Below are 20,465 nucleotides of genomic sequence, written 5' to 3' on the forward strand. Positions count from 1 at the left end.
AAAAAGGGAAAAAAGGGAAAAAAGGGGTATGATTTATCGTTATTATTATTCTTATGGCTTGCATTGCAATTTCAAATGAAAAAGATATTCATTAGCAAGTTAAATAAGAAAAAAAATGGACATAATATCTTTAGAGAATATGAATTAATAGAATTCCTTTAGAAAATTTCTCATGGAGGATTAGAAAAAGATAATTGTGATTGAAACTCGATGACGAGAGTAAGTACGTCGTTAAAATACTATAATAGTGAAAGTTGGAAGAAGGGTAGTAGGGTACTACTAACGGTACTACTTTAATGTTAGATTTTGCAGGCGCCAGGACGAGGCGCCATTGGAGGCGCCATTCGTAGGCGCCATTTGAAGGCGCCATTTGAAGGCGCCATTTGAAGGCGCCATTCGAAGGCGCCATCCGAGAGGAAAAAGGGCGAGGCACGCTCCGCTTCGTTTCCATGACTACCAATCATTACCGAAGATCGTGCTGCCACCTATTCCTACCCTCTCTTGCCGCAAACCACCACCACCACCACCAAAACCACCCCCCTGACCGACTCTATCTCCACCCTTCCGACTACTACAACATACTTGCTTTCACGTGTTTTTTTATACTCTTATTAAATAACATATTTCTAATATTTGCAACTATTTGATTGTTAAAAAATTAAATAAACTAATTATTCCAATAAAATACTCGAACAATAATATTATATTTAATTGATTTCGACGAAGGCAAAAGCAAGCAAGCAAGCAAGCAAGCAACTTCTTCTCAAGCTGTTCTAAGATTTTCGTCTATAATAATAGACGATATTATTTTTATCCCCATCTTTATACGCAAATCAATGAATTGTAAATTGTTCGTCTCTCGAGAATATCCAGAGAGAATCGTTTAAACGTATATATATATATATATATATATATATATATATATATATATATATATATATATATATATATATATATATATATATCAGAGAATCGATCAATGCAGAGAATCCGGGCATTGTATAGAATGTCCAGAGGGTTTTGGTCAACCTAGAATATATGCATCAGTTGGATGTAGTGTTTAGAGAATCATTACTTTTCGTACTTATATCTCAACAGCCTGACTATCAAAATTGCCACGTTGTAAGGGCGAAAAATGGTGGTTGTGGAAATGAGGGGGATGACAACCCTACGTATACCCTTGAAAAATTCATGGAAAACTTGTCACCTTTCCTCTACGTATATATATAAGTATGAGTTTCATTTATGTAGCGTAAGCATGAAAAATCACAATAGGCTTTGATTTTGTCAGCCCTCCACTACGTTGGCACCAAACTTTTCTATTATAGAGAAGTAATACTTCTGTTTATTTCTCGTATGTAACGAAAATATCCAGATGGGAAGAAAAATTCTGACGCAATCCTGCATTCGATGGGGAAAGAAGAATACTTCGGGGCCAATCTATACAATGCCCGGATTATGTACATTGACCGTAACGTATCTGTAATATATATATACTTGAAAATACAAAAATCTCTACCCGCATTTCGTTATCTCCCTATGAATCATCATCGTTTTGACTATATGCGTGCATGTATGTACATATACACCTCTATCCACATACATAGATTTCCTATTATAACAAAGGAAAATAATTGAACATTGTTTTCATAATTCGTCGTAGCCGAGCGTATTCATTGAATGCTAACCAAAGATTAAATATCATGTTTTTTTATCATAACCTTTTATTTCTCGATATCTGATTGCACTCTATTAGATTATTTCTCGTTAGTTTATCACTCGTCGTTTGATTACTAAATTTATATTTCCTTTCTACGACTGTATATTTATCAAATAAAATAAAATAAAAACAGATCTGCGCAGATCACACACGGTAGAAGTGAAACCTTCAAAGAAAACCAAACTTCGAGACGTAAATATATCGAAACAATTGTATTGTAATACAGGGCTATCTATTGAAAGAACCTTACAGTACCTAGATAATTTCTAAATAAAAAATCTTTAAATAAGTAATAAAAAATAATTTAATAAAAAATGGCGATTAACATTGTGCTATGTGCTAAGTTGGAAAAAATCATGTGAAATCAAATAAATTTCATTAAGATAAGTTTGAGTAGTTTCGGAAGAATCTAGAATAGATTCTAAAGAAGTTTTCACTTCAAAAATAGAAAAATATTAGCTGTTAGATTTCATCATTTTCTAATTCTTTTCTATGCATGTATGTATAGAAAAGAAAAATGTATATAAAAGAAGTGATTCGCGAGAATATGTGAGATAAAAAGAAAAAAAAATGAGTTGTTTCCTCGCAAGGATAGTTCACGAAATCCTCGACACGATTTATCGTATCCCATCTTTTTCCTTCCTTTCTCAACACTCGCTAACTTACTTTTTTATTTTTCACCTTATTTTTCTATTCGGAATTTGTACGTAGGGGAAAGAGGAATGAATGGTAGTAAACTCGTAGAAATAATTTCTCTCGACAATAAGCGTCGTTCGTGTAAATTCATTCGCTGGGATTTGCGGAAACAAATAATTGGTTCCGGTAACATATCGACGCAAGAGAGAGAGAGAGAGAGCGCGCTAAAAACACGTAGCAAGGTCTGTGCAAAACTCAACGAGGCGTCTGTTCACCGGATTCTATGAATTATGTAAAACTACAACGTTCAGATTCACTTTTCTTATATATCTAAATATATATATATCTACTGTATATTATGTATTTTATTATGTATTTTATTTCCTTTATTCTCATTCATTTCTCTTTTTAGGGTAATGTCAAGGGAAGCAGTTAAGTAGGAAGGTTTGATTGCATTCGATAGGTAGGCTAGAGAAACACCGAAGTGAATAGGTAGAATTTGGTTCGCATCAGCGCCGGGTAGTTTACTACAATTAGACAACGAGGTTGGTAGACGCAAATCTCTTTGTCTGGGAAACGTTTAGGGTACGCATAATTAACGGGACGGTAATTCGAATGCTACAATATTATACGACGTTGATAGACTTTCAAGCTAACGAAACATAATGATTATTGCGTTAAAAGTAAGCGTAATAATACGAACGATCCTAACCGCGCTCAATAAATAAATTCACACGAGCAGTTACTTCCCTACATGGAAATCTATGAAAATGTTGAGCCGAATGTTCAATTCACTTTGCAAGTGAAATCAGTCGAGGGTAGGTAATGGACACGCTAATAAACACGATTAGCAGAGTTCCCCTACTTGCACATTTAGTGGTTTCAACGTATATATCTCAAACGTTCGTACAAAGTTGAAACGATGGAGAAGCTTCAAATGATAAATTTCGAATGGCTTTAAAATTGTAAGAAGTATGCTAAAATATGTACATTTTGTCTGTCGAAATTAGTTTGGAATTGATTGAGTAGTAACTTGTTATATATAGTATTATAAATCGTGGAACATTTTGTGACAATCGATGTCTATCCGTTGTCCAGACGGATATTCTCTCCAAGAGAACGTCTCACTCTTTGAAAGTAGTACACCTACTAGAGAAGAGTGTCCCCGACTCGAGTCGGCTACATTGCACGACAGAAGAGTACACCCGTCAAAGTCTCTATCTATATACCCATCTATCCATCCATCCATCCATCCAACCATCCATCTGTTTATCTCTATAGTTTCTACTCTTGGAATACAACGAGAATGTACTTGGTGGTGCAATGATTTCAGGGTGAAGCTGCCGCCCCCGGCCCCGATGAAATTGATCGGTCGTCACAACCGATACGATGCGATGGCATTTCGATTTGCTTGATTCCTCTATAGAGAACCGAGTTGCACATAGCTTTCTCTTTCTCTGTGTGCACACGCACATCTGCATTGCCCGTATGTGTGAAAGAGGGAAGAGGAACTAATTAAACTGACTGCCTTAACCGATCAGCTCGTACGAATTAAACGAGCCGAAAGATCGTAAGGTTGGTGGGATGAGGCGCAGCAGTATCGAATATTCGTTTCACGCATGGAACTTCAAAACGAACGAATGAACGAACGATACGTAAATCGTTTCACCACATAATAGATAAACATTACCGACCACAAATTTAGTTATTCGTCATTTTGTTTCAGTAAGTTTTTTTCCCTGTGTGTATCAACTTTGTTTAATTAAAAAACGAAAGTAAATGCAATATAATATAATATAATAAAATATATAATAGACGAGTAACGATTTTATTTGTCGCAACGACCTAGAAATTTTCTAAGGGCTCGAGTATCTCGTCTGTCGATCTTCTGCTGTGTAAGCACCAAGCCGGGAAGAAAAATATATAAAATAGGGTCGGGAGAAAAAAAGGAGAGAAGAAAAAAGAAGTAGGAGGAAGAATGGGTGGGGTAAAAAAAAAAAACATAAAATAAAAACGACGGGAAAAAAAAGAAAAGAAAAGAAGAAGAAGGAAAAAAGGGTAAAGATAGATAAAGATAGATAGATGTTGTTGGCGCGATCAGCGGTTAAAAGAGAGAGAGAGAGAGAGAGAGAGAGAGAGAGAGAGAATATTCTTCATCCTCGTTGGACGACCTTCGCGTCTATCACGAATGGCCACTTGCGGTTATAGCGTTCACCGAAGGCAAAAAGGACGGGAGAGCTACTCAACCTATTTTTTACTTGTTTTCTTTTTTTCTTCTTCTATCCGAGCAAGTATATACTCGAGTAGGTATGCTCGCATTCCTTGTTTTGTTTATTTTACAATTAGTATCACGAAAGACGAGAACATAGATATCTATCTATGCATCCTTTGACGTAGAGAGAAGTTTGCATTGCGCACGGCCTTGAATCGAGTGTGTAACTAGGGCGTAAGGAACGAACGAACGAACGAACGAACGAACGAACGAACGAACGAACGAACGAACGAACGAGAGATGGCAAACGAGAGGGATGGCACACCCCTAAGCGTAACTTCCTTAGTTTCAAATAATCCTTCTATCTTTTCCTCCCTAGATAAAAATCTAATATTCGCGTAGCAGGGCTGGTATCAGGGTGGATTCCAGTGCATTTTATTTGCATCAACATTTTTATTACGCGTATTCGCTTGAAAAATGAAAGCTTTCGTGAAATTATATTATTTATATTATGACGCGCATGAAATATGTGTATATGTAGATTTTCGATGTAACCATCATAAAGCATAAGAAAATAGAAAAAAAAGGCATATTTTCAAAGCTCTCTGACAGGTCTGTTGTTGTAGTCGTGACTGACTACAATCCGTGATATGTGTTCGCATTTTCTACTACCATGCATTGCGGGAAATGTATTATTCGTAATCTATTTTACTCGAGTTTTAGACGAGTATTTTTCCCGTTTGTTCTCTTTGTTTAAAGAAAGAAAAAAAGATTTCAAATGTTTCAGCACATTTGAAAGTATCATACATTAATAGTGGTGGCGTTTGTACGCATAGGTACGATAAGAAAATGTCCAAGTGGAAATGATAACGATAATAATAGTAATAATCATAACTACTGTCATACGATAGAGATTAACATTTCCAAAGTTATCTTGTAGAAAAAGTATGGGAGAATATTTGATAATGGTCAGGTTGTCGTTAACAATAAAAGGATGATCATGTTATAAAGTTGATATCATTGATCATTTTGTAAAATTTGGAGCGAGAATAGCGAGGATGCGCGCGCATATCCTGCAGAATCCTGACCCGCGGCTTTACGAGCGTCTATAGCGTAAGATCAGTACGCGTAACGTGGTAGGTCGTAAAACGTGCTCCTGCACTTTGCATACGCCACCACCACCCCGCCGTTCGTGTTGCAGGTACAATCCTAATACACATAATTTCTTGTATTTTTATTAAAATCAACTAAATGTTTCTGTCTTTCTTCTGAGAGAGAGAGAGAGAGAGCTTGTAACACTCTTCTTATTTAACTGGTTAAATTGGAACATTGAAATATACAATAAATAAATGTAAATTGAAACATATGTATAGGGGGTCGAAGACTCAGGGTTATTTCGTAGATAGTAGCGCATACGTGCTTGGTATCTCGATGGAGGCTTTACCGCTTACTGCCTATTGATCTTTTCCCACCAGGTTGTGTCCGTTGCCCACCACGTTGCGAACGTTCCTTCTAACGAATACTACTGAACGAACCACCACTCCGCTATATTTCCTAATCTTCTATTATATTATCGGAACCATCTATCTCTACTCCCTAAGATATATTGTAACACATAGGTATATATTCCTTCCCCTTTTTCTATTTATTACAATCCAAAGAAAAAATCAAATTATTTCTTTTTCTTATTGTATTTTCTTTTAGTTCAATCCAAGATTTCACCTTGACTTTAAGTGTTAATGATTAAAAATTAAATGATACTTTCAATGAATTATTCGAAATCTAATAAAGAAACTTTTATTCTGAACAAAAAAGATAAATACGCGAGTAGATATTTTTATCGTCGTTTGAAAGATAAAAAGAATTATCCTCCGGTATTAGCAGAGATCGAGTGCAATCTCCCATCAAAGCGATGACCTCGAAATGCTTGCAGGATAATTTCCCTAGAGTAGACGACTATCTTCGAATCCCTGGTTGCTCGTTACGAGAACAATGATAATTTATAAATGACTTTCTAACTCGATTCTAATTCGTAATACATACGATCTAGCGTGTAAGAAAAAAAAAGAATCTTTTCGAACTTGCCCCCCTTCCCTTCCCTTCCCTTCCCTTGCCTCGGCAAAAACAAATCAATTTCCGATGCGTTATCAAGTTGGTATCGATATCGTTAATCCAAGTTCTTGAAAATTGCCGTGTTATTATTTAATATTCGATGTTTCGAACGATTGACCAGAGAAAAAAGACAAAAATGGAATAGACAGAAAAAAAATAGGAAAAAAATGTGTGTCTCTCTCTCTCTCTCTCTCTCTTTTTATCTCTCTAGCTGCTGTTGCATAGATAGACACATAAAGTTCGCGTTGCATTGTTCCGTGTCAACTGTCTGCCGCCGGAGTATGGAAAAAACAATGGAACGGCGAGCCGAGGCATCCCCTTCCTCCATTCGAGGGGGAACACACAACACAGCAGCACAACACAGTGTGCTACTAGATGCGTTTTGTGTGTCTCTAGGTAGTACATGCTAAAGAAAAAGAAAAAGAGAGACGGAACATCGCAATAGTTTTGCCGGCGTTTCGCGTTCATCCACCGCGTCCACGTCACAAAAAGGAGGCTGCCTGCCTGCCTGCCTGCCTACCTACCTACCTACCTACCTACCTACCTTCTGGTAGAAAGAATGAATTGCAGCCAGTGTAACACGCGCGAACGTCCTCCCTTTTTCTATTTCTTTTTATTCATCTTTTTCTTCTTTCTTTAGTCCCTTTTTTTTCTCACCCTTTCATCCTTTTCTTGTCTTAAGCACAAGACTCGCCACAGACTATCATCAACACTGTGTGTGGTTTGTTAACGTGGCCCGCCGCGTGTCCTAACAAATATAATACATTGTTATTTTTTGAAAAAATCCTGTACGTATGTTCAACTAAATTATACAAGAGTATTGTATTTTTGCAAAGATAGCTATCGTGTAAAGGATAATAAAATGAAATTGGGGGAGTCATCGAGTAAAAAAGGGATAGTGTGAGAATTCACTTAACCTTTTTATTTGTATTTTCTCTGTTGATTATTTTCCTGTACAAGTCGTTGCTGGCATGAACTATTGCGTGACAAATCGCTCGGTGTATATATCATTTATGCATGCCGTTAAAGTCACGTGCCTTCCTTCCTTCCTTCCACGCAGTTAACCGCGTTGCACGCGAACCAACCACGAGAAGAACTTTATCTTCATGGTGGGCAAAAAAAAAATAAAAGGGAATATGAATTATTTCTTTTCGACATGGGACACGCGCGCGCGTGATGCCATCGGTCGGCTACTATCTCTTGTATTTTTCTTTTATTTTAGCCGAGGTCGTTCAATAAATTTCCATCATTCGCACAATGCCAGGAAAATCCATTTTTGTCGAAAAATTGTGTAATAATATTAATGGAAAAAATTGGAAGAAAAGGCACGCTTTCACACGTGACACCGCCATTTTGTCGTAGGCGTAGAGACACACACAACACGTGAGTTTGAGTAAATATATGCCCGTTATTTCTTCATACATATAAATATACATATTATATACATATGGAGAGCAACGCGATGATACTCAGGAGCGTTAGGTTCGTTTCGTTGACACACGTTATTATTTACTCGACTCTCGACATTTTCACAGGAGCCAGTAAAAATATATCCCAAGCATTTTCTCTCTATATGTTTCTCTTTTCCTTCTTTCTTATTGCAAAGACAAAGAGGAGGAAGGAAAATGGAACGAAAAGATTGAAAAATGGTGGACCACCGTCCTTTCGACTAAATCCTATCGTTAGCATAAATCTTGGCAGTACCTTCCTAGCTAAATAATAAATAGAAAAGAAATAAGAAAAGAAAATATATTAAGCAATTACTTAGTAAGGTCGATTAGGAAGATAGTTAGGGTTGAAAAAAATAACACCTGCTGATCGAGTGGACGTTTTTCTTGGACGTTAAGGTTAGCCGCGGATAAGGATGATGGAAACGGCTGATGCGACGTTGCTCCGAGGGTGCACGAGGGTGCAAGGGTGGGGAGACTCGCTCGATAGGGGTGGCAAAGTTGGCCGCTTCAGCCGGCCGGGAATAGCTTTAACCGGTCGATACTTCGTTCTCCAACGCGCGCGCGAATCAGAGAGACAGAGAGAAAGAGAGATGGAGAAACCTAGGGCATTGAACGCCAAAGGCACGGCCCTGCGCTTATCCTCTCCTTCTCCAGCAGGACATTCCCATATTCTTCTACATTTTCTTTTTCTTTTTATTGATATTAGGTACGCAATGTCATTCTAACATTTTATATAACCAAATGTTTATCAAATAAATTATTTCAATACATAGAAAAGGAAAAACTTGTATAGTTTGTGCAACTAGTTTCGGTTGGTGGTTCGACCCCCCTTATCTTTCTTTGACTTTTTAAGGCGCAAATTCAAGGACGCAAAGCGTCCAAAAGATCTTCGCCGTTTAATGCCCGAGTTTTCATTTATCGTTTCCGCATATTTCTCTCTCTCTCCCTCTCTCTTGGTATTTATTGTTTCGATATAACGAATCGTCGAGAGTATCACATTCCGCATACGTGAGACTGCATATTCGATCGACATATTTATTTATGTATGTACATACAAACGTTCATACATACGTACGTACATATCAGAAAGATCAATGATAGTATTCAAATATAAATGAATATTTAGTAAGATTTTTTTTTTTTTTTTAACAAATCCTATTATGCATACATCTATATTTAGATACTTTCACATATACCTATACATATTCACGAAGATCAATGTTGATATTAAAATATAAATGAAAATTAAGCAAAGTATTTGATTATAAATTGTATCTACCAATTTTGGATATTATTAGGAATTGAAAAATGTTTATAATCTTTGATAGACTTGTTGAATACAGAGAGAGAGTTCCTTCTGAAATTATCGAGAAGCACGTTCATCGATTCGATCGGCTTTAAGCGTGTAAACAGGAAGATCTCCTGCCAGCGTGTGGTAAATATAGTGATATATGGTAATCTCTGGTTTTCTTTTCAAACTATCCATGTATATAGGTATAGAATGCAAGTAACGTCATCCAAACGCGTTACGTTATTATCTAGAACACTAATGTTTCATCTTCGTTATGCTACGTTTATAGTAGTACGACGTGAAAATAACAAAAGGAAGGTATTACTTTGACCGTAAAAATACCAATTATATAATTTATTGAAAAGTTATTACATTAAGAAAGATATTTCTATAGCATTTCAGAAGCCTTAGCACGACATAGCATGATAGTGCAAACGTTCGAACGACTAAGGCTTCGAATGAACAGAAAAATGAAATGAAATAAACTAAGAAAGTTGATCGTCGATTGATCGAGTCCTTTTTTCAAAGATATCAATTTAAGAGATGCTGCTCCCATTCATCTTTTTTATTTACTTTCGTATTCCGTTAAAATGTTCCGTAAGAACAGTCACGCTTTTGGGCACCGCAACGGCAGGATAACAGACTTACATAACTGCTTGTCCGGATTGCTAATAATAGTAGATATAACTGGGTCAACGTGTCCAACGCAGGATTTAAGCTACGATCGAGCCTACCTACCTACCAACCTACTTTTGCCAATTTCTATTGTCTTTGTATATATTTCCTTTGCTCGAAAATGACGTTATTGCAAAAAAAGCGGAAACGCATTGAATCAATTTCATAGTAAAAATATAAAAAAAAAAAAAAAAAAAAAATGGACGATCGATCTTGGGTCCGGTTGGATAGGCAATAAACGTTCAAGTACGTATAGTCGATATCCTTAAGTATCGATGGTGTACTCGCTGAAATTGCTTTTATCGATGAAGTAAGGGGGAGAGTAAGGGGAACACTTTGCGAATGCTTGTTTCGTGCCAGGGGCCACGAACCGTAATCCTGTAACCGGAAATCGACGTCCATCGGTACGGTGGAAGTGTCCCACGAGGGCTCGCGAACCTTTCTACAAATTTTACGCCCACCCGCCACCTTTTTCTCGATCGATATCCGCACACGAGTTTATGTCATGGCACATGTTTTCTTCAGGATGAACGAATAGAATAATTAATGTACCTACCTAGCTTCATTACTAAAGGGTAAAGGGAATATCACGTTAATGGATTACGTCTAATTGCCATATGCGAAAAATATTATATAATATATTATATTTATCGTACCAATCGATAACGAGTCGGAGTAAGTCGAGATGGTTAAAAAAAAAAAAACAACTATCAAGGACAAATAATAAAAATAAGAAAAATGTAGATTTTGTTGTTTAATTTGAAGAAGACATCTTGTCTCTTCCCTCATCTCTTGAGCAGCTATGCGACCAACGTAATTTGATACGTGCTACTAATTAGTCACATGTACCACCTGTGCTTAGTTAGTTACGACATGCGTTACCTATACATGATGCTGTGTTCTCGAGTATCGTACACGAAGAGACAAGAGTTTTCTTTTTCCAGTTTTTTTTTTGCCTTTCTTTATTTGACGTTTTTCATCGTCGATTTGATCGGTCGAGAGTAAGAGAATCCATTAAAAGGCTTTTTCCATTTGGAAAGGGCACGGACTCGATCGCATATGGTAATGAGAACGGCATTTGGCTAAATGCCTAATGTTGTGTCACGATGATATAGAGAAGCCGAGCTAAAGAATTACAAGGAGTCCTTCGTAGACGTTCAAATTAAAAGCCAAGAAAATGGTGAAGAAAAAAGAAAGCAACTATAAAAGATTATCGAACATGCAACCGCTAGGAAAGATATTAGGACAGTAGGTTTCTGTTGGAATTATTTGACGAGTGAAAACGGAAATTAGAGCACACACACACACACACACACACACACACAGCACAATGGTACGTTGGTAGGACAGTGGAAGATAGTAGAGTAGAAGCACAGAACAGGTATCAAAGAAACGACATAGTCGATAACAACAGTGTGGCGTGCATAAACGTTTCTCGTCGAGCAGCAAGAAATAATAGTCGTTATCGTTCGGGAAAGTAATTATCGTGGCCCTTACACGCGACACAAAGAGAGAAACACCCTGGAGAAAGTTGTTGGTGGTCTAAGCACAAAGTTATATCGGAAGTTCGATCGCCGGATAAAATAAATTACGCGGACCGGAACTAACGCTTTGACGCCAACAAACGCACCGCTCTACGATAAATATACAGTGAATATTGTAAATACGCGGCAAACCCCTATTATTTTCAAATTCTCGATGATTTATTTATTTATTGAATAGAATTTGGATGAAGGAAAACGCTAGAGCTCTTCGTCCACGAAATAAACTTTCCGTCGTCCCAGTTTCGAAACGACAATGCCTTTTCCGCGATTCCTGGTGGAAGGGGTGCTGCTAGGAGGGTGAGTCTTTTGTCTTGTTTCCTTAATCATTCGCGCAGCAGGATGCGCCAACGTCTACCATCGCTTCTTTATTTCTTTCTCTTATTGTTCTTCTCACCGGGCAACCGCCCAAAAAACTTTCGATCAGGAAGAAAAAGGGACGACCAAAAATGACCTACCTCCTCCCCCGCCACCGGGTTCTAGTTACAATTTGTCTTTTTTTTTTTTTTTTTCTATTAATTAATTAATCATACGCGAATAATGTGTCAGCGGAAAATTACATTTTGTCTTTTGACTTTTTGTCGTGGTTCTCCAACCGCGATAAAAAATGATGTCGGTAGTAAGAGGAAGTTGGTAATAAATCTAGATACGTCGAAAATGGACACGCGTTCCTCTCTCGTTGTTCTTCTTAAGATTTGAATCTTTACGTATGCATGCATTTAGGTAAGTAGCGCATATACCTAGCGCATATACCTAGCGCATAACGCAGATAAACGGCACGAAAAGTGCGATATATATCGCATTTTGCCGCGTCGATTTACGAGCTAACTGCACGAAACTAATTCTACCGTCGTATTAACAAATTACAACAATTCTAACAAACTCTACTCTCTATGGTTTTTATCAAAATCATATAGTACTGTATATTTTCTAAACGAATTGGCCAAATGGAATTTCGAAAACGTGCTTGGATTCGAATTTTTATTACATTTAAAATGATATATCTCGAGACGAACGATATCCGAAGTCGAAGGGACGAAAAACTCTTACAACTTGATCAAATTACTTTGGAACTTTTCCCTCGATATCTAAATTGATGCTTAAAAGAAAAGAAAAGAAAAGAAAAGAAAAGAAAAGGAACGACAAGAGAAACTGTGTATCGTAAATAAGGATAGTTAAGGAACGGACCTTGGCGCCGTGTCACCCCTCGCATCCCTCACACCCCTCGCATTATTTTTAGATTGCACGCTTGTCACTCGCTTCGAAAGCCGTGGCAAAGCTGGATTATCTACGTCGAGAGAGAACTCGGAAAGCCGCATTGCCGAAGGCGTATCCATCTTGTTTTTTTTTTCTGATCATTTTTCTCTACGCACTAGTTAGTAGAATAAATGTAGTAGAGTCAAGCCAACTATCGTCATTAATCGCAAAGAATTTTCTTTCAAATCATCGAATAATCCTATTTGACGAAAATGTAATTTGAAAGTTTGCAAGTAGAAGCACTCTCTCTCGCTAGTCGATTTAATAAACCTACGTAGGATCCTAGCTAGGATGCTAGGTGCTTCCCTACACCTTGCCTTTCCAATATCGATATAAGCGACATGCGTAAATCCAATTTAAATCTTCGCCTGAAATTTCATCGTCTTCGTGGGAAAATCCTCGAGGAAACTCCTATTCCTATCGAATTTTGAGCAAAAGGGGAAATGTTGGTTTCTTTCGAGTTACACGCGTATTAACCGTCTAATAATAGCGTATGGTACAAACCGAAAATAGGCCCTGTAGAAATATGCAACGCAAGAAGAATGGAATTTCATCATTTCCGTGAACTTTTTCTCAACGATCGGGAACGATGGATGGATGGATGGATGGATGGATGGATGGATTAATAAATGTATTTCCATTGGGAAATCTCATTCCGTCGAGATAACGTATCTTTCAAAAGTCTTCCCTAAGATATCTTTCATCGTATTTCTATCATCGTTTTTCCTCCCCCTAAACGCTTGATCGAACATCAAACTTGCCAAAGTACCTCTCTCTCAAGTCCGAGATATTTCATCTTTTTTTCTTTGACATTATTCCAAAATATTGCCAACTCGTAATAAATTAATTTTCCTTTTCCGAGATTGTAAAATGTAGAAAATTTCTATTTTACATGAAACGATAACAGTGCAAAAAACTCTTCTTCTTATCTATCCTGAAATTTGAAGTAATGGTAAAACTCTATTACGAACAATAGTATTATAGAATTGTAATTATTATTTATATTATTTCATCGTGTCAATGTAATGAAGTAAAGGCATAAACAAGATGCATGCAACGGGTTATAAATAAAATCTCCGTATCTTTCTGACTCGAGTTTTTATCAACGCATAGAAAAATATTAGCCACGAAACATGATGTTACCTTTGCGAGAGAGAGAGAGAGAGAGAGAGAGAGAGAGAAAAAATACACAAGAGGTACAAATTCGTGTATATTACACGCGTTAGTACGAATTGTGTTGTGTAGTAACTTTGTATAGAAAAGAAAAAACAACGATAATACTAGGTGTTGTGTTGCAGTTGCGCTTTTCCACACGAATTAAAGCAAATTGCATTCAGCGCTGATTACGCGTTATTGTCAAATCAAAAATATTGCATTAGCTTACAAATGCATTATAGCGGTGTTAATAATATTTATAAATCGACTAAAGTAAATATTTCTGAATGAATGCGTCGACGATCTGGAAAATAAAAGTTGCAAGATGAATTGAAAAATAATATTGCAAAGTTCGTGGCAGCTTCAAAGGACGCAGGTTAGCATATATATATTTATACTAAAAACGTAATCACATCGGACATACGTAAATAAATGAAATTACCGAACGAGAGGCGTATCGTTTTTCAAAAGATCGACAAATTCGCGTTCAACGGATGCATCTCGAATATCTCTCGTGAACTAGTGGAAAAAATTGTACAATACGTTTAACCATTTCTGTCATGGCGAATGAATATCTATCGTTTGGTAGGTGTAACGTAACGTAACGTAACGTAACGTAACGCAACGCAACGCGTTAAAAAATAAGTCGTCCCTTTGAAAGGCAATAGCCGTTTGCCGTTAAACACGCTCTCGTCGCTTCTAGAAGCCTTCGGAGGAATCGATGATAATGTTAATAGGAGCTAAAGCTTCGACAAAAGTATGTAAAAGTTTATGTAAGCCAACTATACGCAAAGCTATATATTTTTACTTACTTATATACTAGCCGAGGTATATAAGTAGTTACATAAATGAGGAGAAGAAGGGTGCCGGCTTATCGATCGAGGTTGCCTCGGGAATGTCCCCAGGGAGGACGTTACAGGACAGGTGGCTTGCCCTCTCGTCTCGAATCTCTCCGAGATCCACCGAGTCCAACCGAACCGAGCAAACCCAAAAGATATAGTTATAGAACCAACCACCACGTGCCCACTACTAAACTTAACTTCAACAAACCCAACCTTTTTTTTATCTCTCAATTGATACAGAACTATACAGAACTTCCTCTTACAAATTTATTATATCCTCTCGCGATAAAACCAATCAGGATTCCTCCTTTGCCACTTTTACTTTGCAAGATCTAATATTTATTGAGCATTGTCGAAGAGCAAACAGGGTATGGTAGTAAATCATTCGAAGGACGAGATCTATTTTTAATATTCCCATCGGTTTTCTATCTTTCTCAAACTTTCTAATTCTTCCTCGAAACGTACTTACAAGTCAATTTGTTTTATATGCAAACACACCTAACACAACTTTCAATGAATATCCTTAATGAGACTTTATTTTACATCGAAAAGCACTCTTCCTTTTTCATCAAGTGAACCATGAAAAAACTTTATTACAAATTACATACATCTCGTTGTTTCGATAAAATTGCAAATCGAAAAATAGAACCAGTAGTCCACTATTTTTCCGAGAGATAAAAAAAGGAAATAATCAAAGCGATCGAGTTACGTGGAGATTCGGTAGCAAAAGGGGGAAAAAAGATAACCGCTTAGAAAACTAAAAGTGCATCTCGAGTGCATTGGAAAGCGTTCACCCTCGTCTTAACGAGATTCCTCCCTCGTATAATTTAATATTAATTGGAAAGAAAAAAAATTGCAAAGTGTACACCTGCGAATCGATATCCATTCCTGCGCTCGAACTAGGACAAAAGGATCTAATCGGACCAAACTAGGAACGCAAACCGAATTTCCTTCATTTTCCTTCATTTTCCTTCATTTTCCTTCATTCATTCGTTGTATCGATTTCAAAGACACCCTATTACTTCTAATATCCTTCGTAACGAGCAAAAACAATGAGAGATGGAAGAAAAAAAAAATAGCGGCGTAACGAGGTCGTTGAGTAAAGTTTCTTATGATGTAAAAAATGAAAAAACATGTCGTTAGCAAAGATAATAGAAAAAGAATGGTAGTATTTGTTTTTTGTTCGGTTGTACATAAAGGTATTATGTAGACTATGTATATAACATGAATCGAAAAGGAATGGCGTTCGATCATTTACGTACATCACGGAATGTTCGCAACACGTGCTACTATAGCTACACAACACATTGACGAGTCAGCGAACCATGCTATGCGATTTGACACAATTCTCCGTTGTTGTAAGTTAACAAGTCGAACGTTTGGCTTTGTGCTAAACTCCTTACATGATCGATGCTTTCTCGCACGTTTACCTAGTACACACATCTATACATCCTTACGTAGCCTCAAGTATTTTTATAATACCTTTAATCGTATCTAATGCAACCACGATATTCAATAAAAAAAAAAAAAAAAAAACAAACAAACAAACAAACAAACAAACAAATAAAAAGAAATAAAAAATAAATGTAGTTATTTACGTAAGATCCTTTAGACCCTTTAGAACCGTAAAAGCTTGGAAGAGAGAAATACCCTTACACTACAATAGTCGCCGTTTACGATCCCTAAAAGCGGCCTTTTCTCATCTCAGAAGCTCGTGCTCTTCTCTTTAGCGTTTTACTCTGGTAATTCGCGTATATATCTTTCACGAGGGAAAAGGAAGATGTAAGGATAGCAAGCAAGCAACCAACCAACCAACCAACCAAGCCCGTTTCCTAAGGGAAAACGCGTTAACTCGCATCTACTTTGGAAACTTAATTGCCACTCAAAGTAGCAGCGATGACTACGAGCTCAGAAAAACAACAACAAAATTAGAAAATTGTTCATTTCAACAAAAAATAATACGCACAATTCTCGAACTTCTCTAGCGAGTTCTTCATTTCCCTTTTATTTTTCTTCCAACCCCTATTATCCCTGACTAGTATTTTCTCTTTAATTAACGTTCATCCGTCCGCCTATTTGTATTTTTAGTTTCGAGACCTTACGACGGTGTCGGTTTTATTTTTTTCCCCGTCGTAAAACCCGATTGTCTTACATTATACGACTGACAATGAGAAATAGAAAGAAAGAAAGAAAGAAAGGAAGAAAGGAAGAAAGAGAGAAAGAAAAAAGCTAAATCCGTAATAAACTCGTTCAAGCTCGTCGTAGTGTTGTGTAGCATTACTACGCGCCATATTGTCGGTGTCACCCGATCCGAAAGGATCTGCCCACAAAAATGGCGACTTTTCCTTCATGTATATTTATAAGAATGTGTGTGTGTGTGTGTATGTTAGGTCGTTTTCTTGGAAAATGGACCCCTGAGAGCAGTGATCGCATTTCTAAATGAATAATATATTGCTAAATTTTTCTTAGTCGTATATTACTCAAAATCAGCTTTTATTTCGTATCGTAGGAAAGATAAAAAGAAAAAGAAAAAGAAAAAGAAAAAGAAACAAAAAGATGAGGGAAAGAAAAGAAAGAAGATTTGGTCGGTCGATCGATCGTAAAAGAAGGTTTTACTCGAGGAAGCGCAACTTCCTAATGGGAATTCCGTATTTCCCTAGTGGTTCTCGATAGAGCCAATATTTATCCCCGGTCTTAATGCCAGCCCCAAACGTTGCCAAAACCAACATTCGAATTGGTTTGGTCGCAAGCCGTTAGATTCCTAACTTGCAATCATATTGAAGAAGGGTTCAATAGTATGAAGGGTTCTAAAGGAAAAAGTGATATGAGAGATCGCGTTGAATGAAGTCTAACTCTGTTAAATCGAAAGAAAACTCGGTCTAATCGATAGTTTTAACTTCCTATCTTGGATTATTCGTCTAACGATATTATATTGATGAATTGAGAAATGTTCGCATGAACGAGCGAAAGATAAAAACCGATCGCAACGAAGGACGAACGAGGAGTTACCTTTTTAGCAAAAGCAAAATGTCGAACGTTGCTTGAATTATCGAGGATAACGTATGTGTAAGCGGAGAGTCAGCAGGTTGCTTGCCGCGACTTTTCCATATCGTCGATAATAAAACTACGCACGTATCACACAACCAACCAACTGAGTATAAAGGGGAGGAAGAAGAAAAAAAAAGTGTAAAGGTAAATTAAACGGAAAAAAGGTGTGAAGGACGAGCAAGGGAAGAAAGAGCGTTATGCTCTAGCGCACACACGAAGGCTGCGCGCCGAAGCCCTGACGCGACCGAGATCACAGGGGGCTAGTAAAAGCGGAAAAACAATGAAAGAGAATGAAAACTCTTTTGCTATATCCAAATAGGAAATCTAATTGTACTTAATAATCTAAATATGTAGATTAGTTCAACATTCAATTGAATTTCCTAGAAAACATGAACTCATATTGATTAGAATGGTGAAAAGTATCGATTCCCGGAGAGATCGTTGAACAAATGGGTTTTCGCATCGGCAGCGGCTGTAAGTTAGTAAGTTAGTAAGTAAATAGTCAAGAGGTGGACACGAGATGTGTCGGTAAAACGGTATCGTTAGTAGCAGGCGCCCTGAATGCTTTATATATAGCGTTGGAGCGCCTACAGGAGCTTTGACGCTTAAATATAGACAGAGAAAGAGAGAGAGAGAAAGAGAGAGGAACCTGCTGCTCTCCGATGGGTGGTGAAGGTGGGAAAGAGGGGGGAAAGAGGTTAGATGGGAAGGGACGACTGCGGCGAGGAAGAGACGTACTTACATGCACGCACGCATGCACGCATACCTACAAATACATGGGAACCGACGGAGAACGGTCATGGCCGACGCGTCGTCGTCGTCGTCGTCGTCGTCACCGTCGTCGTCGTCGCCGTCGTCGTCCTCGTCGTCGACAAATAGGCACGATGCCAATCAATGAAAAAACTTGTTAATTAAAAAAATTATTTAAAAAAAAAAATATTTGTTTATGTTCTTTTTTAGGGTATCTCTGTTTGTTCGTTTGGTAGGAGGATAAGGTAATAGTTCGAAGGGTGGATTCATTATTATTGAAGAAAAGATTACTTTTAATTGAACTTACTTGCCAAGTTCCTCCTTGAGATCATAATTGTCACTAAACCGCGTGCAGGCGGCTGGGGCAGCCATGCCGAACGCGTTAATCCTCTATATAGGTAGGTGTGTGTGCGTGCGTACGTGCGTGTTGCCGGTGGATCCAAGCGTTCGATAGCCAGCACTGCTCTGTGTCACACTAACCGCACACACGCGACCGACTATGGCAACGTTGGCAACGACGACGACGACGACGACGGCGCGTCGGCGACGGCGACGACGGCGACGACGACGACGGCGAGGCCGTCGACGCTAGGGGAAACTTTGCAGGTCAAATTCGATCGATAGAGGGGAACCTGCTGCTGCTGCTGCTGCTGCTGCTGTTGCTGCTGCTACTGCTGCTGCTACTGCTGCTGCTGCTGCTGCTGTGGCGCTGACAGACACGCACGCACACCTATTACTTTTTACTTCCTACCAGAAATTGCCAACCTTCGCAAAGGGGTTGACTTTTCCCATTTAGGGGTGGCGCCTTTACCTCTCCCTCTTTCTTTCTTTCTTTCTCTTTCTCTCTCGCAATAGGTAACAACAACGATGAGAATTATCGATACAACGTTTAGCACGGCGAGGATAACCACGCAAACGAGTACGGACAAACGACGATGATTAACGCGATATTTGATTAACGATGAAATCGCTGACGAATGATAATGACGATGATCAGTATTATTATTGCTCTCGGTTGTGCTCTCCGGAGTACCAAAGGGTAGTGTAAAAAGGGCGAACGTAATCTCTGCGGGCCACTGTACGTACGACGATTAGAATCTCCTCCGACGCATCCGCGCTCTCGGCCGGCAGATCGTCGACTGACTCGCGTAGTACTCCCCCCACTCTACTTCTACTTATCACCACCTTCGCCAGTAACCAACCAGGGGTTCTAGTCTTTGGTTGCTACTACTGCACCGTCGGTAAAGGTGATTTTAGTACCTATCCAAAAACTTATTGCGTGTCCAATTTGTTTTTATATTTCTAAACACATTAAAATAAACATTTTATATGATTGACCGGGCTTTAACGTTTATGATTCATATTTAGCTCTTTCTAAGAATTTTCAATGGTTTGGTTTAATGTCCAAATATTTGCGTGAATAATTTCAATGAAATGTATTTTTTCTTCGTCAAAGATTAATTAGAGAGATAACGATCATTTAAATGAAAGAATAATCGTTAATTTGGAGGAAACGTTTTCATAATTTTAAACTCTTTTGCGGTTTCTTTTTAATCAAAGTTATTTTTTCCGTGTCTGATATAAAAGCGAGATGTACTACTACTATTACTTATTAACGCGGAACTGCGGTAACCACTTTTCAAATTTGATCGATTTCCCGCGAAATTGACGAGATGCTATACTTATAGTTCAAAAAATGTATATTAAATGATACTAAAATTAAGTTGAGATAATCGAATTAATTTGATGACCATAATAACTTTTATTGATCATCT

General features: G+C 37.9%; 1 protein-coding gene and 1 long non-coding RNA gene across 17 annotated transcripts in view; both read right to left on the reverse strand.

Moving 5' to 3' along the window:
• CaMKII (Calcium/calmodulin-dependent protein kinase II) overlaps positions 1-19,820 on the reverse strand; it is a 64,390-nt gene extending 44,570 nt beyond the window's left edge. For 6 of the 15 annotated variants that reach the window (XM_089173408.1, XM_089173397.1, XM_015324906.2 and 3 more), the window contains exon 1: positions 18,998-19,815. In XM_089173408.1, coding sequence (XP_089029534.1) covers positions 18,998-19,062 — 65 coding nt within the window. In that variant the 5' untranslated portion in view covers positions 19,063-19,815. Of the gene's footprint in view, positions 1-18,997 lie in introns of all 15 variants that reach the window. The other 9 variants (XM_089173379.1, XM_015324913.2, XM_089173386.1 and 6 more) reach the window with 6 other exon arrangements.
• On the reverse strand, positions 955-18,990 carry LOC149033599 (uncharacterized). 2 transcript variants are annotated; one of them, XR_016176915.1, is made up of 3 exons: positions 17,902-18,990; positions 7,598-7,782; positions 955-7,428 (listed from the first exon to the last, which is right to left on the reverse strand). It is a non-coding gene; the product is annotated as an uncharacterized LOC149033599 (long non-coding RNA). The 2 variants fall into 2 exon arrangements; XR_016176916.1 differs by lacking the exon at positions 17,902-18,990 and adding an exon at positions 8,445-9,476.
• Positions 19,821-20,465: the final 645 nt, after the last annotated feature.

This window comes from Polistes dominula, unplaced genomic scaffold (genome assembly GCF_049000335.1).
Source record: "Polistes dominula isolate Pdom_NZ unplaced genomic scaffold, Pdom_raw_medaka contig_28, whole genome shotgun sequence".
Classification (NCBI taxonomy): domain Eukaryota; kingdom Metazoa; phylum Arthropoda; class Insecta; order Hymenoptera; family Vespidae; genus Polistes; species Polistes dominula.